The 24649-nt window shown below is 38.7% G+C and overlaps 1 protein-coding gene across 1 annotated transcript in view; it reads left to right on the top strand.

The window, feature by feature from the left end:
- Positions 1 to 24649, top strand: part of LOC144052267 (calsyntenin-2-like) — a 223643-nt gene that overhangs the window by 182427 nt on the left and 16567 nt on the right. The window contains exons 9-12 of the mRNA XM_077566194.1: positions 3965 to 4127; positions 17347 to 17513; positions 21163 to 21311; positions 23942 to 24153. Coding sequence (XP_077422320.1) covers positions 3965 to 4127; positions 17347 to 17513; positions 21163 to 21311; positions 23942 to 24153 — 691 coding nt within the window. The remainder of the gene's footprint in view (positions 1 to 3964; positions 4128 to 17346; positions 17514 to 21162; positions 21312 to 23941; positions 24154 to 24649) is intronic.

Here is a 24649-nt window from a genome sequence, read left to right as displayed (position 1 = left end):
CTTTCCTTTCTTTTCTTTGGTCCTTCCTCGGGTCTCCTGACGAACTCACGACTGGCTGGATTCTGAAGTATTCGGTTTAGGTGAACGGTATGGGATTTTTGATGGGTTTTGGGTGAACTAATGAGTACACACTCACACGCAGGCACACATGCACACACACATGCACATACTCACCCACATACAAAATAAAAATAAATAAAATAAAAAATAAAAAGAGAGAGCAATGATGATGCCATGTCAAATCTGTAAAATTACTGAGCTCTCTCGAAAAATGAAATAAATAAATAAATAATAAATAAATAAAGAGATTAGATATCTCCAACCAGCACCTTTATTAGACACAGAAAGTGGCATATGTGTACACTTACTTTTTGGTATGGTAAACGGGACTTGTCCATCTTACAAGGCCTACTACTTATTCATCTAATGATGACATAGCATCAGAAGCAACTGGGGGTTTAGTATCTTGCTCAAGGATTCGTCGATGCGGTCACAATGGTCTGGGATCGAACCAACAACCTCAGGGTTGCAAGACGGCCACTCCACTACCTCAGGATGCTCAGTGCTAGATTCAGAGTTAGTACAAATCCAAGCTTCTGTTAGGAAGAATAATTTTCTTTTCTCCAGAAAAAAAAAAAAAGGTAGAATAATTTTCATTAAAAGCCTACTTGAACATCTAAACTTGATTTGGGCTTAATCAAAGGCACTTTAAATGGCAGTTTTGTGCTGACTCCCATTTAACAACGGTATGAATGTTTTCTGAACACAGCTATATCCCCATTTATCAGAGGTGTGCTCACACGTATAGCGATTATTTGGGTTGCCGTAATGGCTTAAAGAGAAATTCAGACGGTACTGAGGGGAGTTGTAATTTCCTCAGCAACCTCTAGGGGACCACGTTGACTTTGCTTGTTTGTAGGAGCAAAATAAATGATAAAAATCCTATTATCAAGTATTCATAATCTGAAGTTGCTACTTTAGTTAATCATGGAGTTCTTTGCTTTCATAAGATAATTACTAATCCACTCAGTAAACACAAATGATTCAGCAGAAATTTAATTTCTAGACAACAAATTTATTTAGTAAACACACATATATCAGTCACAGCCTAACCTATTAATGAAACAGATTAAAAATGTGAATCAAAGATGAAAAGAATACTTGCAACCTAACTAAGATAAAAGAAGGTAGATGAAAAAGGTAGATGGAGGATAAAGATGGAAGCATTTGACCTGTCATCAATTCTTTTATGTTTGAATGAAAGCGTTGCACCAGCGGTATATGGTCAGATTGCAATGCAGGCGCAACTTACGGACTGGTTCAGTCGCACGGGAGAGAGAGACAGACTCGAGCGTCGATCCTCAGTTGAATGCTGGAATGCTGCACCAGGTCTCCAGTTGGTGGTGAGGTGCACGCGCGGCGTGGAGGCCGCGCCCAGGTCCTTGGCTGGCACACGTCCAGCTGGAATGCTGCCTGGGAGTCTCTGGCTGCTGGTCGGTGATGCACGCGCAGCGTTGAGGTCGCGGCAGGTCCTTGTGTGAGCGCTGCGGGGGCGTCTCGGACTCACGGCTAGAACAAACACGCACGCCTTGGGGGATGTTTTTTTTTTGAGTCGTTGCTTGATGCGTGATTTGGGACGCGCGTTGTGGCTCAAAGGAAGAAGCCGCATGGTTACCCTCGGCGACCACGTTTCTCGTGATGATCAGGGAAAGTTCATGGGGCCAGACGTGAGGTGGAGAGAGGGTGGAAGAGTTGCAGGAACGGGAGAATCCTTGAGCAGTCTCTAGGGCGAAGGAGAGGGGAAGAGAGTTCCAGAATAAGAGAGCCCTTGAGCAGTTCATGGGGAAGAGAGTTCCAAGAAAGAAAAAAAAAAGTTCCTTTGCGCACTTGTTTTAAAAACTGTGTCCCTTCCGTGCGCATGAAGCAGACTTGACCAAGCTTTTGGGATAGTATTTGATCATTTTTTATCAGAATTGACAAGCCAGATGCTTCATTTATCATTCTGAACACATTTCAAACATTACCCCGATCATAAAGTCATTGAATCCGCTAAGCTTACTTATTAGCTAAATTTAGGTGGCTACAAAAATTACACACATCATTCATTTGAGATAGACATACAGGTTGTGTACAAAGATAAACAACAGGAGTTACTTGATGTCAGTCAAGTACAGTACATAGAGTCCGTGTATGTCCTGAATTATGTAGACTTCAGATTAATTAGGAGCGTCAGGATTCTTGAGGATAACCGATAGTGACCGTTGGAGGACACTGTTGTACCATACACCTTCCAAGGGGCCTTGTTTAAAAAAAAAAACACACATGGCTAATTCCTGTGCATAGGCCAGGCCATAAAAGATGGTCTGGGGACTGCTTATCAGACAGGATTTCAGGTCTGTCGGAGCTGTGATATGCGTTTCCTGGGGGTTATAAAACGAAGTCCAGTCCCTGCTTGAGGGAAACTCTGAGTCCTGTTTAACTGAAAACACAGAGTTAAGACACGCACACACACTCCCCAGGGGGAAATTATTAAAAAGGCACACCAAATGGAAAAATTGAGGGTGACGGGCAATATTTGTTACACACGTATAGTTTTTATTTTATTTTTACTTCCCATCTCAGGAGTATTTTAAAAAATGACTTCAGTTGTACAGTTAGGTCAAATTAATTGTGGAAAAAGTTTTAAAATAATCTTGGTCTCATTTCTTATATTGCAAATGCTGGGATTTAAACACAAATTCCACCCAGCTAGCTGTGTGGAAGATACTGACACAGACTTAGAGGGTTGAGATACATCCCACGAATTGACCGTCTCTAAGGCTGTCTCAGAGGCGGAACTAGTGGACTATGAAGTTTAACACCTGATACTCACTGCCCACAGTCCTTTGTGGTGAAGGTAATTATCACCACTAATTCAATAATCTCATTACGCCTGTGTGAGTGCACAATTCAGACACTGCCATGTTCCGCTTCGTGAGTTCTGTCAAAAGGAGATAGACAAATAAATCCGCTGGCTCTACTGTTACGCCTTTGATGCACCAATTTACTAGGAAGACAGTGTGAAGGCGACTGCAGACACGCAAGGTGCGACCTTGTACTGAACCTCCAAATTAAAAAAAAAGTCTCACTGTTATCGACCCTGATCCCATCATGATCCTACATTCAGTCTCAGCACTAACTGCAGATATTGATGTTCTCTGTCAAGCAGCAATGGCGAAAGATCACACCAAGTTGGATGCTCCTCGCACAACCAAAACCAACTCCATTGATTAGAACTCACATCTGCTGTGCTTGCATGCGCACAGTGGGGTCACCCAAGGTCAAGTGTTCAGAGCCAGACCCACATTAACTGAGAGGAGCTGAGATGAAGCACAGCTCGATTAGCATTGACACTACTGTGGCAAAACAGAAATTATGCTAAATATAAACAACAGGCATGAGGGTGCTTGTGCAATCAATTACATGGTCTAAAAAATGGTCAGGGATGCTGATGAGTGGCACAGTCAAGCTTTCCTCAGAGGAGGATCAAAGGCTAATGTATTGCAATCAGCATCATCCTTTCATCACATTACAAGTGTGGATTCACTTACACTTCTGCTGGGGAGGGGCAACAAGCTCCAATGTAGTTTAACATCAGAGGTGTCAAATCCAGGTAGACAAAGTAAAAAGCCTGCCACAGTTTGGCTTTAGCCTCAGGCACGCTCTACCAGTTGACCGCGATCAACTTGTTGGGCACTCCTGATTTAAAATCTTCAATCAACCAAACCTGCATGTTTGTGGTAGTAAGACATATGGAAACTCTACACTGGGAATCCAGTGCCAAGATTCAAACCTCGATCCCCAGAACCATGAATCAGCCATGCTACCATTACATTTGCTCTCTACTTATAATGCCTTCTCTCTCTCTCTCTCTCTCTCTCGCTCTCGCTCTCGCTCTCTCTCGCTCTCTCTCTCTCTCTGCCAGATCTGCGACAAGGAATGGCATTACTACGTGATCAACGTGGAGTTTCCAGCGGTAACACTCTACGTGGATGGAGTGACGTATGATCCCTACCTGGTGACAGACGACTGGCCCATTCACCCTTCCCAGATCGACGTACAGCTTACAGTTGGCGCCTGTTGGCAAGGTGATCAGAATTGCTTTGGCTTCATTGAAGCAGTTCCATGGTTCGAAATAGAATAACATGTATTTCACTGCAAGTCATATCAAAAGTCAGCTGACATGTTGCTACCATCACTGATCAGAGTTGTGAGCCATGCTTATAGAAACTTTGCTAAAATGGTCAGGCTGTGTGTATTTCAATGCAAGTTTTGTTTTGCTTTATTTTCTTGGCTCCTTGCCCAGGATTGGATGGCAACTGATCCAAGGTGTACCCCACCTCTTGGCCATAATCTAGCTAGGATAGGCTCCAGCTCATCTACAACACTAATGAGGGCAAAGAGTATAGAAAATGCATTGACAGATAGCTGGATGGATGGCGGAGATCCTATAGCTTCTAGCCCCTGTCAAATAACAAATCCAACATTACTCATGCTGATAATGTGTATTTGCCACATTAGCTTGAAAGTACATTACTTATAAGCTACCAATGAGGAACCTAGAAGAAAACAGACAAACAAAACACACTAAACCCATACTTCTCATTCACCGTTCCAGAAAAAGCTACAGGTATGTGAACTCTGAACCATTTAGAATTAACTAAATTTCTGCATAAATCGGTTATCAAATGCGATCTTATCTTCTAAGTCAGTGGTTCTCAACCTTTTTTCAGTGTTGTACCCCCTGTGAAATATTTTTTCAGCTAAGTACCCCGGCTCTAACCAGCAAGCGCAAAACATTTTTGGTTAAGAAAAGACCTAAAATAGAGTGTTGTGCCATCATTTTCTGATTTATTAAATTTTGGAACATCATTTCATAAATCTTGAACTTTTTGGAAATAAAAAGATGTTACTAAAAAAAGAAATAAATAATAAAATTAATTATAGATTTGTGCTCACAAAAATTATCACCATTAACTGGCGGCCAACCAGGAAAAATCCCGCTGCTCCCGCCGTGTCAGTCCGGGCTTGCAGAGGATTTTTGGTGGCATATGGCAGACTGGGTCGAACCATTCTGATATGGGGAGACTCAGGTTTTTTAGGACAATGAAGTTGAATAACATTTATTTATGAACTTACATTTTACTGAAGTATTTGCATAAATTAGTAATTATTTTTAAAGTGGTTTTGCATGAATGTTTCATTCTAATTACTCTTTTAAAATCTCATGTACCCCTGGAGTGCCTTTACGTACCCCCAGGGGTACACGTAACCCTACTGATCTAAGTTACAATAATAGACACACTTTTCTTTTTAACACTTGTGTGACTGTGTTTTTACTAAAAATATGTACAAATGTCACAGTGCAGGGCGGGCAATGTATGTGAACCTTTGTATTTAATAACTGGTTGAGGCTGTAAGCATTGTTTTCTCATCATTTACTATATTGCATTACTGAATCGTAGGACAGAACCTCATACTGCCCCACAGACAGAAGTTTATGATTCACATTTTGGCGATTATGACAGAAGAGAAACAAGTTCACTGGCTAAAAGTTAGTGAAAAATATATACTCGTTATTTCTTAAATGCAAGTCAATGTTGGTAACAGATGATGGAACTTAACTACAAAGTCCTGCTAAAGTTGGACGAAACCAGACAAATGAATCATCATATTGGAAAGCAGGCGCATGCTTTATACTAGTTGACAAGTCACATGAATTGGATGGCACCACAATGGGTACTAAGGTAGGAGGAAACATATCAGTTTCACATGCTTCTAGAAAAGCTTTCACAGAAGCAGAAAAATCAGAGAGGTTAAGGACTGTAAGCAGCTCAGTCAACAGAGGAAAAATATGAGACAGGTCATGAAGTCCACAAGCAGAGAGTGCAGAGTGAAACTAGCAGTGTGGAGGACATCCTTGTTTGAGTGCATCATTCAAGGCTTAATAAAGCACACAAATATGTTCGGGATGGATAAACTGTCCAAGATGTCCACAGTGAAAATAAAAATGAAAACAAATTGTGTATTGTAAACAGAGCGACGGGTAGCTCAAACACACACAATGACAGTGGACATCCAACAGTGACACAAAATGAAATGACGCACAATGGATACGATACCCCAAGTGTTTACTGCCAATGTAAAGTTAACTCATTCATTGCCATTGACTACTGTAAGCGTAAAAAAATAATTTTAACTATTTCTTTTAGTATAACATTTTTTTCCACTTTTGTTGAAAATCTAGATTTTTTTTTACTATACTGTATTGAGTTTTGTACATAAAATTTGTGATTAATCGCGAGTTAACTAGTGAAGTCATGCGATTAATTAGGATTAAAAACTTTAATCACCCGACGCCCCGAATTTTTAATAATATTTCCTTTCTTTTTTATTCATTCACTGCCGTTGACGGCTGTAAACGTCAAAAATTCATTTGAACTATTTCTATTAGTTTAACATTTTTTCCCACTTTTGTTAACAACAGTATGAAAACCTAGATTTTTTTTATTGTACATTTACAACATATATAATTGCTGATTAATTGTGAGTTAACTAATAAAGTCATGTGATTAATTACAATTAAAATGCCCCTAATTTTTTTGAATATTTTTTTTTAATGAATATATGGCAGTGAATGAGTTAATAATGGGACAGACCCGTAACCTTTATGAAAAGAAATGAACATATCTCATTTTGAGCTCAAGAGCTCAGCAGGGCAGACAAAGCCAATGCAACAATTGTGATAGCAGTTGATGGTCTCAATGCTGAATAAGATATCATGGATGGTGATGCACTCATTCCTAAACACATTTGATTTGATGCAGCTAAACAGGAAGAGGTTAAATGTTTGATCTTTGAAACAGGCAGAAAAAAGATTCGATGGAAAGTAAACAAATGTTAAAATCTAAAATGTCAAAAGTGGTTCCTGTAGTGGTGGTCTAGTGGTTAGACGAACAGGGCAAAGTTACAGGTGTACTCGTATGTCATGTGGATGATTTCCTTTGGGCCGATTCACCAAACGTTTGTACTGATGTGATTCCCCTACGGAAGTTGGTGGGGCATGAGGAACATGACAATTTCCATTTTTGTGGGGATGGATATTTCTGCTAAAAATGGTATAATACAGATACATAATTCAGCACAGAAATATTGAAAATTTGCAACCTATTAGCATGTAACCAGCACATGGTTGTACAGAGGAATTGAACTCTAAATGAGACAGAAAAATACTATAGGGCATATTTTACAGGTTGTAATGCAGAGCAAACCTGATTTGACTTTCGTTTTGTTGTTTGGCATCCCGCCTGAAAATTCTACGGTGCATTCTATTCATTATGCAAATAAGGTCATTTGTAAACTTAAAGCTGAAATGTCAAGGTTGAAATTTTAACATTTGGGGGACAATTCTCTTAATCGAGAAAACTTTGGGATGGAGGTGTACAAGATGAAACATCGGTCAACATCATGGAAGATACAGTGACATTTTTTCCTCTTTGTAGCCAACGCAAGAGGATCAGATAGGTGAGAATCACCTTTGCTTATGAGACACTTGCCATATCAGATGCCATGAACCAGGGGTGGCCAACCAGTAAGAGGCTAAAAGCCTCTAAAAGCAATTTTTATTGTGCTACTGCAAAGAGTCACATCACACAAATGGGCACACACAAACTGCCCCCATCCCATCCCCTCACTCTCTCGTTCTCTTACACACACAGACCTCTGCTCTGTCAGATTTACTGTAAATGTTACACATCATGATGATAGCGACATAAATGGACTCCCACAGAACTAACAAACAAACAAAAATGCAATAATTTACAATCGCTTTATTTCTCTTATCATGCATGTTGCTTAGTGGGAGTTCTCGCATTTCTTTCCCTCAACAATCCTTTTCAAATCTGGTTTATAGTCTGTTTTTGCCACTTGGAACAATGTTCATGTGTGTGTGTCTCCAAGCAGATTTATGCTTTGATTTCATGTGTTTCAGCAAAAACAGACATTATCTTGAAGCGTAGCCAATTTGACATTTGGGACTTTTTTCAGCTTCACACAAATTCATAATTTTTAATTGTAGGCAATCTGACAGCTGTTTTGTTGCTTTGTTGTTTTGTACACACCAGACAATGTATCTTGAGAACAAACTACTTTTAACTGGTGTGTGTGTCTTAACTTTAACAACTACAATCTTGTCACTTTTAGTTGATTGTTTACTCCAATTAACTCTTGGAGAAGATAACCATTCTGGGGCAGCATGGCTCATTGGTAGAGTGTTTGTCTCTCAACCCACAGGTTCTGAGTTTGATCCTGAGCCCCTGCGACCATGTTGAAGTGCCCTTGAGTAAGATAGTGAACACCCCATTTGCTCCTAATGCTGCACTATCTGTAGGTGAAGGCGAAGTCAGTGTGAAACGGTTTCAGTGCCTTAATAGGTGGAAAAGAGGTCTATATACAAATGAAAGACCAAGACCATAGGGTAGTGGTTCTCATCCTTTCTCTACCCTTCACTTTGAATGTTTACCTAGTGTAAACAATTTAAAAAAAAAACATACAATTCTTTGTGTGGTATACAGATGTGTTTGTCAATTGTTGTGACTTGGTAATTTATATGCCCCTAATAATGATGATCCGGCCTTTTTCCATGAATTTTTCTCTCAGCTGTTTGATTTAGCAGCGAACTCTACTATTATTATTGGAGGAGACTTTAACACAGTCTTAAATCCATTAGTTGACCGTTCTAATAATACAACATGTAGACGATTACAATCTACTAAAGTAATAGGGGAATATATGGATGACTTTGGCCTCGTCGACAGCTGGAGACTTAAAAACCCAAATAAGAAGGAATTTACCTTCTTTTCCGCTGTGCACCGGTCTTTTTCAAGAATTGATTATTTTCTTACAAATAACTCTATTGCTGATAAAACTGTTACAAAAATACATCCTATTATTATTAGCGACCATGCACCAGTCTCCCTTTCCCTACAAGTTGATTATACCTTTAAACCACCACCGACATGGCGGTTTAACATCTCACTGCTAAACGACGCAGAGTTTGACAAAATTATAAGAAAAGAATGGGCAGACTTTTTGGAAATAAATGACTCTCCAGACCTATCACCATCTCTTCTCTGGGAAACTGGGAAAGCAGTAATTAGAGGTAAAATTATATCATATTCATCTTATAAAAAGAAAAAGGATCAAAAATCAGAAAAAGACTTGGAAGATAAAATTAAACAACTGACGGATGAGTACGCAATAAACCCAAATAACCAAATATGGACTGACTTACAAAATACAAAAATACAGTTAGACGATATGCTAACTAAAAAGACAGAATTTATAATACAACAATTGAGATATAACAACTTTGAATATAATAACAAATCAGGTAAATTTCTTGCAAACCAACTTCAACGCAATCGGGAAAAGTCTCTTATAACGGCGATTAAAGGGACAACTGGTGAATGCACACAATCACCAGAAGAAATTAATCACATTTTTTATAACTATTATCGTAACCTATACTTAGAAACTAACAAGCCTAACCCTGAGCATATTGAGGCATTCCTCAGTAGCTTAAATATGCCTCAGTTAACTACTGAATATAAAGACATGTTAGATGCGCCACTTACTATAAACGAGTTGTACAGTGCTCTAGATAGTATGCCTAATGGCAAAGCACCTGGCCCGGATGGTTATCCGGCTATATTTTTTAAGCACTTCTGGTTAATGCTTGCTCCACTATTCTTAAGAGTAGTAACAGAAATTAAAACTAAGGGTTACATACGCCCACACATGAATACAGCAGCAATTAAACTTTTATTAAAGCCAGAAAAAGACCCCACCCTTCCATCAAGTTACCGTCCGATTTCACTAATTAATACTGATATTAAAATTATCACTAAGGCTTTCACATCTAGACTAGAAACAGTAATCTCGACAATTATTCATAGCGACCAAACAGGCTTTATTAAAGATCGGCACTCTACTAATAATATTAGGAGACTCTTTAACCTTATTAGCATGTCACAGCGGCATGATAAAAAGGCAGTTATTATATCATTGGATGCAGAAAAAGCTTTCGACAAAGTTAACTGGTCCTTCCTCTTTGCTGTTTTAAATAAATTTGGCTTTGGGAAATCATTTATCCACTGGGTATCAGTATTATATGATTCTCCAAAAGCTACAGTTACTACTAATGGGATTATATCTCAGAGCTTTACTTTACAGAGAGGCACAAGACAGGGATGCCCACTATCCCCTTTATTATTTGCAATATTTATTGAGCCACTTGCATTAGCCATACGCCAGGAAAGAAGGATTCAAGGAATTCACTCTGGGGTAACAGAACATAAAATTAATCTATATGCCGATGACATCTTACTTTATTTAGAAAAGCCGGCTACTTCGCTAGGGGAAGTATTTAATTTAATAACTAAATTCTCACAGTTATCAGATTATTCTATTAACTGGACAAAATCAACACTTCTACCTATTACAGAAAATTCATGGAACCCTGCAAGCCAGGACCCACACTACTCATTTCCTATAGGTAATTTAAAATACTTAGGCATAAAAATCTCACCTAAATTAACTGATTTAATTCATTTAAACTTTTCTCCACTTCTGGATAACATTTATAGTGACTTGGAGCGCTGGAATAATCTTCCTATTTCTCTAATAGGACGAATAGCCACCATTAAAATGAAAGTTTTACCTAAAATAAACTATTTTTTCTCAATGATTCCATTTAAACCTACGGCTAAATGGTTCCAGTTGTTGGACTCAGCCGTAACAAAATTTTACTGGAATAAAAAAAAAGCAAAGATTAGTCTATCTACTCTTCAGAAAAGCAAATCCAAAGGTGGTCTAGAGGCACCAAATTTTATGTACTACTATATAGCTAACCAGCTACAATATATCGTTCTATGGGCACAACCCAACAGAGACACTAACTGTTGGTTGGAACTAGAACAGAAGGATTGTAATAACCTCAGACTTCGAGATTTACTCTTTATTACAACATCGATTAAGCGCCATAATTGTTTTAAAAACCCAATGATTTCCGCCACCGTGACTGTCTGGTGGAAGGCACTAGAATTGTCAAAAGCCCAAGTGGAGCCCTGTGGACTTTCTCCCCTATGGCATAACCCCGACTTTCAACTTAACAACCAACCGTTTCATTTAGCTGTGTGGGAGCAGAAAGGAATTACACATCTCCACCATCTCTTCTCAGATAATATGTTTATATCATATACATCCTTGCTCCAAAAATACAATATAAAAAACGGAAATTTTTTACATTATCTACAAGTTAAAAATATGATAAAGAAAAAAATTCCAACACTTCGGGGTACGCTCCAACCGCCTGTTTTAGCTAAAGATATTAACAAGCTTTCTCCGACAACAACAAAAAAACTTTCAAAAATATATAAGTTACTTTCATATACTGATAAAATGTCTTTACCCATCTCGAAATGGGAGACAGACTTGTCTATAGCACCGGAACCTGACTTTTGGATTCAAGTTTGTGAAAACGCATTTAAAATGACAAAACACACAAATTTACAACTTATCCAATATAAAGTTATTCACAGAACATACATTACTCAATATATGATGAAGAAAATGGGACTCTCAGACTCCGACATTTGTCTCCAATGCTTACAAAACACTACAGACACTTATGTTCATGCTTTATGGTTATGTACTCCGGTTATGTATTTCTGGACTAAAGTCTTAGAAAAACTTTCCGCTATTTTGGACTGTAGGATACCTTTATCTCCAAACTTGTGTTTGCTAGGTGACCTAACAACAACTGATTTACCACATAAACAATTTCAATCTACACTTGTAGCCCTTACTATCGCTAAAAAAACAATTCTTGTTAACTGGAAAAATAAACAAACTCTGAATATCGACCAATGGTCTAACCTCCTCATAAATCACATTTTAATGGAAAAAATATCTGCCTCAAATAAAAACCAAATATCAAAATTTATAGAAACATGGTCTACGTATATAGAATTTTTTAACCTAATTCCGGTTACTTAATTCTGTCAGTTAGCGAGAGCCACTACATCGTGATAACTTACATTGATGTTTCTGCATTTGGCAATTTATTATTATATTATATTATTAGTATGGGATTTTTTTTAATGGGCTTTAGGTGAACTGATGAATACACACACGCTCGCACGCACGCACGCACACACACACACACACACACACACGCACACGCACATACACATGCTCATCCACATACAAAAAAAAAGTATATATATATGTATATATATATATATATATATATATGTGTGTATATGTATATATATATATGTATATGTATTTAAAAAAAAAAAAAAAAACATTTATTGAAATTTTTTTAATTGATTTGTTGTTTTTTAAAAAAAAAAAAAGGAGAGCAATGATGATGTCAAATCGAATGAACAATACTGAGCTCTTCTGTAGAAAAAAAAATAAAATAAAATAAAATAAAAAAAAATAAATAAAAATTGTTGTGACTTAGATTAGTCTTAGATCACATTTTATGTCCATTTCATGCAGATGAAAGGTTTCACATACCTTGTCTTGGAACTGTATACATTCAGTACCGTCTTGTCAGTAACTAAATGGGAAACAATTGATTCAAATGTGAAACAAAAGAGATTAAAATCAGAGTCACAGTAAAATTAGCATTAAATGTGGCATTGTACTGCTTTAATACCTCTTTCATATCAGGGCAAGCACAAAGACATGCCTAATATTTTTTGACACATCATTACTAAGCAAACCAAAAAGTGTGCCACTTGTTCTTTGGTCCTGAATGAACAATTCAATTACAAAGGACACTTAGTCTGTCTTTGACAAATGATTGAACCAGTCAGAATAAAGTCATACAATTAAACTGTCCTCTAAATGGATAGCTGACACTAATCACACCAGGGTACAATAAGGGGCAGTTTTTTCACAGTACAGTTGAGTTGAAGCTCAAATGAAATAAAAAGGGTTTTGTTAAAGTGTAGGTATTTTGTGTGTTAGTGTCATCTGCAGCATTGACCCTCCGTCATACTCTCTTTCAATCAAAATAATTAAAAACTGCTAGCCTTTAGAATGATTTTTTTTAAATAGAAAATGGAGTGTGAGACCATTTCTGCTTCTTGTTTGGGGTTAAGCCCCACTAAGTTGCTGTAAAGCAATACTGAAATCTTGACCAAATCAACATTAGCCACTGCGTGCCTTTTCAAATCACCGTGCTTTGTGTTTGTCAATGGCACATGCACTGAAAAAGGGATAAGCCCAGTCTGTGGTCGACTAATATCAGAAAGAACAACAGTGCATGGTCCAAACCCTGATTGATTAAATAATGGATTCAGGGGTGTGTTCCAAGACTTCCTTGGTGATTTTTTTCTTTGTATGTTGTCAAGAGTTCAGACAGGAAACAATGATCAGACAAGTGATGGGTGCAAAAAGAACAAAAAGAAAATGTCAGTTCAAAACAAGCTTAGTTGCATGTAGCAGTGACATTTTAATTATATTCGTTGATGTAATTTCATGGCTCATAACCATTAACTGGCCAGTCAGCATTGTTTGATGCAAATAGATTCTGTCATGACCACAGCAAGTAAATGTAATTGAGAATGATCACATTCTTGATATTTACACTATGATACTCTGAGCTTGGTGGCACAAGACTGTAGCCTTTAGTAAGATGGTAATTAAATCTGTACCAACCCACCATTAGCAGCCGAGAACAAGCATTAATCAGTTGTGCATGAATGTAAATGTGAAATAATGGCCTGCAATAAATTATTTTTATCAGCTGATGAAAATGAATAGCATTTATCACCAAGCATGGCTCACTGAAATATACTGATATACTGACGTCATACATTTATATGGCAGCATTAGTGTGAAGGATGATTATTGTGGCTTTGGTCTCTAAAGCTTTTTGAGCAGAACTTACAATCTAAAATGTTCATTGTGTCAAAGATGGGTTTCTTCCAGAAAGTTTAATTCAGATCTGACAATAAAGTTGAAATATGCATGTGACTGCATTTTCACTTCCTAAAAACAAACAAACAAACAATCAAAAAATACATAAAAAATAATTCCTTAAGTATCCACACACAAAAAATCAGTCCACTTCTTGGTGAAGCTGTCAGGTTCAGTGTTGATGTGAACCACAAACGCAGGGAAGCAAGGCTGGTGTGTACTTCAAAAACAGTAACTTAATGTCACAAAAGGGAGAAGGCAACCAAGGTGCAGTACTTGAGTACCTCAGAAAATACAAAAAGCAGCAAAGTCCAAAACAAGAGTCAAAGTTACAAACACTGACTTGACTTAACTCAAGACAGCAAACAAATAGCAACATGACGTGAGCTGATCGCAGATAACAGAAATTAAACAATCCTAGGATCATATAAAGTACATCTTTTGTTTAACTTGCAGGAGTTAAAGCTGGGAACCTTAATGGTAACACACCGTCGCCTTCCTGTGATTTTTATTAATTTTTTAATTTTTGTCATTTTTACATTTTTATGTTTAGGGGGTGAAACTAAATGCAGATATCCCCAAAACCTTCTTTTTTTTTTAAATGGACATAAGTATTTTTCACAGGACAGCGACAATTATGCATGTTTTAGAAAACAGCGGTACCCTGAGAAAATTCACTCTTAGTATAATAAAGATCAGAATGTCAATGTTAGCTATAACTGCAACATGAGGCAGAGTTGCCAATGTTTTATTGTCATTAACATTGGAATCACATCCTTGCATTGCTGCTTTATATATTAGTAACATAATGATAGTAATTCCCAGTTTCAATAAATGGTAGTTTGTCCTTCCAACAAATAAATACAAGTCATGATAACATTTCTAGTTCTAGTTCCTCTCTAGCGTCAGCTGCTGGTCCTTTCAAAAACATTCAAATGAAGCTGAGCAAAATGTTCAGTGAGCACATGGAGGATGCAGAGCGATCTTTGGGCGTGATCGTCACATAAACAACTGTCACTGTAAAGCTTGATATTCACTTGTATCATTTCTACACCTGCAGCTCAGTAATTCTCCTGATCCTTTCCTCTGTCTGTGGCCTACACTGATAACATCTGTCGAGGATCCAGAGTCGATCGTTATCTTAAGAGGGAGCGTCTAAAACCAAGAATTTTTTAACTATGCTCTCAAAGGGACCCCAGCAAGCAGGCACAAAGTGAAGTTTGCTTACTGCTGCCTTGTGCGTGTGTTTCATGTTTCATCCCAGCAAGGGTGCCATAATTATGAGGTTGATATGGCAACACCGTTACAAGCAGTCCATAACACTTTCAAAACCCCAAGAGTGGCAATATTCTGGTTGTGAAAGGCCATATAAACACGCGCAAAAACCTGAATATGCTCTTTTTTTGTGTTATCCCCTTTCTAACCCGAATATTTGGTCATTTAAACGCAACCGGGGTACCTTATTTGAACGTAACTTTGGTTGAAATGTTGAATACATACCTTGATTTTCTGTGACATTTTCACGTTATTTTCTGTCTCTATGGAAAAAATAACAGTGTACAGATTGATACACACTTATGTGTGTGCATTTAAATCTGTGCGTCTGGCCTGCAACCCGCCGGAAATAACCAAGCAGAGGTCAACAAAACATGGCGATAGCAGCACACTTTTGTAGCGAGCAGGAAACGTCTACTTTTTTATGGTGGTGATCGAGTGACATAAATATAATGTCTTTTATTGACCATAGAAAGTGAGAAGCGGACATGACGTCTATTTGCGTAATGACGTTGTCCATGCGTCATAGTTTAGATTGCGATGTGTATACTGGAACAACACTTATCTGCTCAACGCATTTAAACGGATTATCCCAAATGTTCCAGAAATTGAATTTTTACCATAACCCAAATATTGACTGCATGTAAACCAGTGACGACAAGTACTCCCAGATCCTTTTTTATAAAAAAAAATATTCCAAATTGGCAATGTTGTTAACACTCTTCTCTGTGGTGTGTCAAATTCACAAAACATGTTTTATTTCTCTTTACCGGGACATAAAAAAAATAGCTAATATTCTCTAGAGCTATCTTGGGTGGGGGGTGGGGGATAAGAGTTGATATAGTTTGGTCTGTTCTAGATATTGTGAATTGAATTTCATTTTATTTGGAAGAGTATGTGAGATAACAGAATACATTTACACAGTGGGGACACTTAATCTTAAACTCATCTGTCCGCTCTATTAGCAATAAGGAAACTCATCCCACTAGCAAAACCCAGTGTCAGCAGTTGAAAACATGCGGCAAGTTTTGGTGTACGACACAGCGAAAGTCTTTCCCACCAGGAAAAAGAAGTGTATGATCAATTGTTTCTTGTGGTAGTCAGCTGTGTCTCCACCTGCACAGACTGAGCTTTTGAGCTTACTGATACATCATTCTGAGCAGTGATACATGAACCTGCACTGCCAACGGGGAATTTGGGTTAACTGGGTCAAGCTGGACAATGTCTGACAAAGTGCCGGGAAGAATGCTGAAATGAGGCTAAGGCCTGCCCTGACTTCAGTTGTAGGTGACCATGATTGCTTTTGTTACTATCCTGACTGCTCTTTGCAAGGCTTAACATTGTTTGTCATTCATCCCTGCAAACAAGACTGAATGTTGATTTGTTCTGCTACTTGACAATCTGTGTAGGTTCAAGCAATTCAATGGTGATTTTGCTAATATCCTCTCCCTTGAATATTCAAGTAGTGGTCTTCTAAAAGTTCTGACTTCAAGTTTAACTCTCATGAATATTCTCATCCATACGGCAACAAACTTGCAATCTGAGATTCTGAGTGAGAATCTATTTCTGGTGTAGGGAAAGGAGAATGAGACATCTCTAGTGAGTTATCTAAAGCTGACTGACACCGTTTACCCCTTTTTGCACATCAGGCTTTCATGCATACAAATTGGTCATCTAGCTCTTATGTTTAAAATGTTCCAGTTAACCTGACTATTTTGTGAACCAATCGCCAGTATCGGTCTTGTGGAGTTTAAAGGACAGACTTAAAAGATCTACTCACTCTAGGCAATACATACTGTGCTCAAGTCCCAATTGTGAGCTCTCCACATCATGCTCAAGCATACACTTCAGTTGAACATTTGAAAGGGGTGAACTGAAGCATAGCACAGTTGCTCATGCCAGTTATTAAAGCTAAATGCAACCTTGTGTCAAAAAAACAAAACAGAGTATCTCTTGCATACTGGTTATTCAGAACTTAAAATTAAGCATGACTAATATTAGCTGTTTTGTTATGTGTGTCTGTGTGTCCATGTGTAGGTGGTGAGGTGACCAAGCCATGGTTTACTCAGTACTTCAGAGGCAGCTTATCTGGATTGACCATCCGACCAGGAAAGATTGAGAGTCAAAAAGTAATTTCCTGTCTGCAGGCTTGCAAAGAAGGACTGGACATCAACTCCCTTGAAAGCCTGGATAAAAACATCAAGGTACGCATACCTGTACAGAGAGTAACAAGTTCACAAAAAGAATGGGTTCCCAATTATTTGATTACGATTAATCTTTTGTTTGCGTGACTGAGAATTTTGCTTATCGATTCCCCTGTACATTGCAAATGAGTGAATGTGTCTGTACAATATAATGATACTGTATTTATCAGAGGTGAGCATTTTACAAATTGTTGCCAATCTGCAACAATACACAACATATTCAACATAAACTTACTTTCTCATGGACGCACAAATGATTAACGGAAGATAGATAACTGTGAAGTCCACTGAATCATGCCGAGGAGGACGAAGCGAGTGCTCCGAACGACAGCTTTCTGCACACTGATGGCCCAGAAGGGACTCGCTAGTGGCTAGCGAAAACGTGAGTCCTGATTGGTGGAGAGACGGTAAGGCAACTTTTGATTGGTTACTGGTTGCTAGGCAGTTGCTACCTGCCTCTGACACGTACGCTATCATGCTGGAATAACAAACAAATTTAGAAAACCAAAACACTAGAACAATCCGAACCTTCTTAACAAAATCTCATAGACAAAAAAACTCAATCAATGAATCAAATGCCAATGACTACTAATAATTCAACAATGTGGGCTTTCTAACACAGAATTCCGTTGATACCAGTTAGCGATGATTACATTGACAGACAAAAACCCACTTCGATCGGTGCTTAGTCATTTTTTAAAAGCGTCTGTCAGTACCAGGGTCGGAGAATGCAGGCCTAAAAAGTAGAATACCCTGAAACAGTTTGGCTTTAGCCACAGGTGCTTCTACTCAACAGGATGGAGACTATTGTAGTTTATGTGCCAGTTGAATAGAAGTACTTGTGGCTAAAGCCAAACTGTTTTAGGGTTCTTACTTTCTGGGCCTGGATTTCACAACTCTGGTCAGTACTGACGGAGTGCCCACCTCTGGTATTTATCATAGTATGATATAAAATCGTACAATATAACACTCTATCATTTATATCATTATATACTGTATATTAAGTTGCTTTACCATAACCACAAAAGCATTTGTTAATTTCTTAGCTGCCATCTCCCGTGATTCTGTGTGCTGCTTAGGGACATCATCTGGCTGGCCTGTAGAGGGCTGACACAGCACGATGAGAGGTCAATAACAGAGAAAAGATGTACTGGAGGAGGTGAAGAGAAAGGAAATTCAACTGCAGAAGTGGATGCGAAGACGATGGCAAGAAAGGGGAGCAATGAATTGGAAATAACGCGGGAACAGCAGAGTGTAAAGACCCCTACGGTGCTGCTAAGAGCCCAAAATCCCCAGACCAGCAAACCATCTTTCAAGGAAGATTGCCCACAAATAACTATGTTCAAATTGTGAATGCAGGAGAACCAACAAAACTATCTGTCCATATTGCATGTTTTTCATTTACTTAAAAATGGGAACATCCAGTGAGTCTGTAGGTTTTATTTTCTGTTTGAATGGTCAAAATCCTCAACCCTTCAGTCTTTATTTTCTATTCAAGTATCAATTTCATTCTTCATTCAGTCAATTTCAACTGATACAAGACGCAAGGGGTCCTATTTTCATGCCCAGCGCAAGTCTAGCAGTCTAGTTTCTTTTTTGGGGGGGACATTTGCACAATAGGGTTGATCTCAGATGACGTAACATTTTCATCATTAATATGCATAAGTCAGACAAAATAACAGCATAGGACACACGCGTTTGATCATTTTGGAAGAGAACGACGTCCCAGGTGTGAAATTTCAACATGGTTCAATCGACAAACACACTATGGAACAGCTTAAACGGTGGTTGACATACGGCGACCTTTAAAGTGGGTGGAAAGAAAGCCATTTTCGTAGAAAGGTAAGATTCATTGTATGATCGTTGCTGCCACTCCGGTGACTCGAGATGACTGCTAATATCGCGTTGGTAGCTAATTTTCACAAAACGAAACACATTCAAGTTACGATTTTCATTTGAAGATTTTAAGCCTACCTTTGGGCTGTTACTTCTATCTAGTTACTTTTGTTAAAGTGGTGTGTTGACAGTGACCGCTCACAGCTTGTGACACTGATCAAATAGCATGTTGTTGTAGGCATAGGGTTCTTCTATAGCGCTGATACTTTAATTTAATTTTCACATCTAAGCAGCAGTGGCTTGGTAAACTCGAGGTATTTTTTTGCATTTACACCATGATGTATAGCAGCTAGCATATTGTAATAGGCAGCTAGCAGCGAGGCTAATGCTGAGAAAGCAGACCATAAACATACCTGCAATCGATTGATTCTGGATTTTCAGCTGCTGGCCCATTTCCACCGACGAAATGTAAAGAGCTCATATAGGTGTCTTCGGTGACATTTTTCACGTAAATCACTACTTGAACCCAGCGGAGACATTCCTCTGGAAACTCCCTTCATTCGATCCCGGTCACATATCGGTACACACCAAAGCAGCAGAGGTTTCTTGTAACCATAATACGTCTGTTAAGTATATTTATGGTGAAATGGCGAGTGAATTCACAAGTTTTGCCTCGTACGAATACACTCCCTCAGCCGCCTGCCTGTGTTCCTTGTAAGAAAATTAACTGGCCTCGCCCGTGCGCTGTGCGCTGTTCAAAAAATAGTAGTTTGGGTGTAATTGTAAACTACCCTATTGTTTGCCAATGGAAGTGGCTCCCCTCATTCTCTTTAAATTCAACGCAAAAAAAGACACATGTTCTAAATGCCATGTAGATGCAGGAGATTGGCGTGTGCAAAGTACATTTAAAAGGGACTTCAAGAAGATCTCCACTTTGTTGTGGAGTGGGCACTTGGAGACCACTTACCCCACATCTACCAGAATTGCATTACACCACCTGCGCCACAACTTAGACCTGCTTTTGCCTGGTCTAAATTCTAGTCTAATTTCTGTCACCAAATTGTCAGGTGCCAAACCTTTATAGACAATTGCTGTCAAAACAGGGACAGTGTGAATTTTAAAGGACAAATGGTCTCAATTATACAGTTCAGGTTTTCTGGGTTCAATTTGCACACAATCCTACAAATCCTCAGGGATTTATTTTTCTTTCTTCAACTTCAACCATCCATTTTCTATGTCTCTATCCTTTTAATGGTCATATATGGAGTTAGAGCATGATCCTGTTAACCAGAATTGTGTCTGTTCACTGGTCAAGCTCATAAATAGAAATGTCAAAGAACTCGCGTGGCAACGGCTCAAAAATCAGCAACGTGAAATATGATGCTGCAATACTAATTGCCTTTGAATGTTTTTTTTTTTTTAATGAAATAAGCATGTTCCTTTGGTTGTTTTCAGCTAATAAGCTAACAAAGCAATTTGATCCTCCTTATGATGATTCATGGAGGAGCTTGTCTTATCGATCGAATCCCTCCAGGTTAAATGATTGCAGCACTTTCATCTCTTCAAAAATAGTTGCAGGTCTCCTTCAGTCGTATCCCTCCGACCGCATTTGAAGATCACAGCTTTGCTTTTGTGATCTAATGCTTCACCTGGAATTTTAAGGGTAAACATTCTTGTCCAGTAGCCCTGACCTTTTTGTCACATATTCAAACGTGTTTGTGCCTGATACTGTGGGAGGGGGGAGTAAATGCACGTCATTTATTTGTACCGTAATACTAATCATCACTTACAATGTGTTTGTGTGTGTTCTTAGTTTCACTTCAACCCAGCTCAGTCCATCCTGGTGATGGAGGGAGACGACTTAGAAAACATGAACGTTGCGGTGCGGAAGGTCTCCTACATAAACTCTCGTCAGTTTCCCACTCCAGGAGTGCGACATCTTCGCATCACTACTACTGTCCAGTATGTACAAAACATGTTTTCCTTTTCTTTTGAGTTTTCATCATCTATACATCCATTGTATTGGATTTTTTCTACTCAAATGAAGGTTTTTTTTTAATTGCAGATCTCAGGCTCTCAAATTGTCTGTGCGTTAAAACATGCCAACACTGTGTGCTGTGTGTGAAGATAACACAATGAATAGCAAAACTCAAACTTCTCACTTGGATCTCAAATACCACTTTTCACACCACTCTTCTAACAAAACTCACTGAGGAGTGTTTGTACATCCATGCGTGTTTGTGTTGTTTACTGTGAAAAGCAGAGGTGAGGAACCGTTAATCCGGAGGTGGCAGTCACTTCTGTTAAAAGATGAACTTGTGTACTGATGCTGATACTATTGGCAATGTATGTTCCATTGTCTAGCTTTAGTAGCCCATCTAGTGCCCAAAACAAGAGACAGATTCTCCTAGCGACTTGTACTATGAGAGGTTCCCACCATGAACCAATAACCGGTCACCACACAAAAAAACTGTTAAATAATTCATCATTTCTCCAAAAGCATTTATATTTGTTTTATTTGATTTCTAATAACTTCAAAGTAAGGTAACAAGGGCTAATCCTGGGAACAGTTGTTCTAGGCTCCCTTGTTATATTTCTTTATAATTGAGTTGGACCTCCTCCAGGTTCATGTTTCAGCTCCACGAGCCAACACAGCATTCGGCTCACTGCATCATTGCACCTCCCCCAGCCATATCTCACACACACACACACACACAGACACTTTTACAGACTTGCCCTCAACAAAAGAGATTGCATGACGTCCTAAAACTGTTTTTTAGTTTAAAAATGGAAAGCCCCAGACAACTGTGGCAGGAATGAGACACAATGTTTCTATCCTAAATATATTTTTAATGCATCACCCCCTTGTGGTACAATAATGAGTGGTTTGGATGGTGAGGAGAGCGCAGGTGTGGCGGGACGGGTTGGTCCCACACACGTCATGGGTACAAGGTGGTTTCAAAATGCCCACATCACAACATCCACCAGGGAGGATCTTGAAGTTTATCTGCCGATGTCATGCACACACCCCAGTGAGTCTTTTTCTGTTCCTGCAATGCCAAGCCCGCTACTTGAATTGACTGCGCTCCGAGCCCTCCACACCAGCACAAAGTCATCGAAAATACCCAAAGAACGAAAAACTTCACCCATACGCACAGTTAGACTGCACTTTGGACCAAATTTGGGCTGGGAACGAAAATAGAGCCCTTAAAGTCATGCCCTACAGGTTTTTACCAATGGTTTACTCCGAGTCCATTCATTCATACACGACTGTACTTTCAGGGACTGAAATTGGAATTCAGCTTAAACCGTATTTGTACCACAAACTAAAGACAAAGCAGACATACAGCTAAAATGATTCTTCTACTTCCTCACTGAAGAAAGTATTTCTGAATAAATACATTGTTAATATTACTGAGTGAGTGCACACCAAAGGGCCTGAAATGTTGTGATCAATACTTAAATATGGGTACCTCTGATACCAGATCTTTCTACTCTAACATTGTTTCTCAAGTCAAAATATTGATTCTTTTGATAATTCAGTCAACACAATGGAGAGAAATTAAGCCATCAGGAACTAGTCTAAATGATACACGGTTGGTGGAAACTACTTTTTCTTCTGCCTGGGTAGGATCTTGATGCCCAATCCCAGGGGCACATCACACTGCTTGTCAGTCACTCAAGTCTCAGTCTGACTTTGTCCAATAGCATTATGGAAAAGCGCAAACAGAGTTATGTGGAGTTATTTCAGCTCCATAAAGAGCCAGGATTTGGTTTGTTTTGTTGTGTTTTTTGTGGGGAAATGGTAAAGATTTTTTGCAGCACAAGAAACATTGCGAATGACTTCAGGTTAAACCACAACACAGAATATGAAGCATTTATGAAGAGGTGGACAGAAGAGGAGAGCATCGTATCATTCCTTTTGCGCTGCGGGCACCAAATGCGGAGCTTTAAGCAGAGCTGAGCACTGTTGCTGTTGGAGGAGTTTAAATTAATAAACACGGTTATGAAATAAGTACTGAAATAAACACTGTATATGCTTGAACAAATAGCTGCATGAGCTGAGGTTGGAGTAATAGTATCAATTAGGAAAATCAATACAACTAAATAATTTTGTATAAAACAATGAAACTAAAATAATAATAATTAGTGGTGTGAATTAATTAATTATTCCCAGATATGAATCGGTCGATTATTGCGATTTTTTTTTTAAACTCAAATTTTGAAAATACTAAATACAGCCTATTATGAAAATGTGTTTATTTATCTGAAACTAGCAGTTTCATATTGGTGTTGAAGACTTCAATCTTGCTCCACTTTCATCTACTAAAAACTTTATACAACTTGTGCAACAGGAGGCGAGATTAAAACAAACACATTTGTACAAAGATCGGTATCAGATGGTATCAGAGATACCTGTTTAAATTTTACTCAGTATTGGATCACTACTGAAACAAGTATCTATGGCTTTACAATCATTAAAAAGATTGCACTTTAACTTCACTGAAAATTTGCTTGAACTGGCTTCTACCATTTTCTTCGTTTGCCAGATATCCTTCCTCATTACTCCTTTTCTCTTGGCTCATTTGCAGGTGTTTTGGTGAAGACACTTGCATCACCATCCCTGACATTGAGGCAGTAGTAATGGTGCTTCAGCCCAGCGAGCCCATGATAACCATCACCGGATTAGAAAGACAGAGTCGACCGGCTTCCGACCTCAGGGGGCCTGAAGGTGTTCGGCTCTTCCAGCAGCTCCACATCATCAGCACGGTCACCAGAGGAGAAGCTGCTGCCCATAACACAGGTAGAATACCGTAACATCAAATGTGACATGCAGCACAGTTTTTGTATACATGCCCACTAACAAATTTGCACTTAAAGGTATAGTCATTTATTTATCAGTCAGCCATTGCTTGTGACAGCTACTGTTGTTTTTTATAGAGGATTCAGGATGGGTGAATGTTCACGGATGGAGACTGGGCCTTACAACAGTAATTAATAGAGTGCAATCTCATCACATTATTTAGCTAAAGGAGGCAGAGGTTTCATTTTGATGGCACAGCACAATAATTGACAGAGATGCATTGCATTCTTAATTTGAAATGCCTTTGTGGGCTTTTACTGCAGCCTCTTTCAGTTTGTGTTTGTTTCTGGGGGTTTGTTTCTCCCTTCAGTCTCGACTTTAGGAGGTAATATGCATGCTCTGTTGGGTTAAGGTCCTGTGATTGGTTTGGCCAGGCTTCCACTTTTTCCCCTGATCAAGTCCTTAGTTGTGTTGTCAGTGTATTTTGGGTTATTTT

This window comes from Vanacampus margaritifer, chromosome 5 (assembly GCF_051991255.1).
Source record: "Vanacampus margaritifer isolate UIUO_Vmar chromosome 5, RoL_Vmar_1.0, whole genome shotgun sequence".
Classification (NCBI taxonomy): Eukaryota; Metazoa; Chordata; class Actinopteri; order Syngnathiformes; family Syngnathidae; genus Vanacampus; species Vanacampus margaritifer.
Note: the sequence above shows the minus strand (reverse complement) of the source record. Positions and strands in the feature narration are given on the sequence as shown.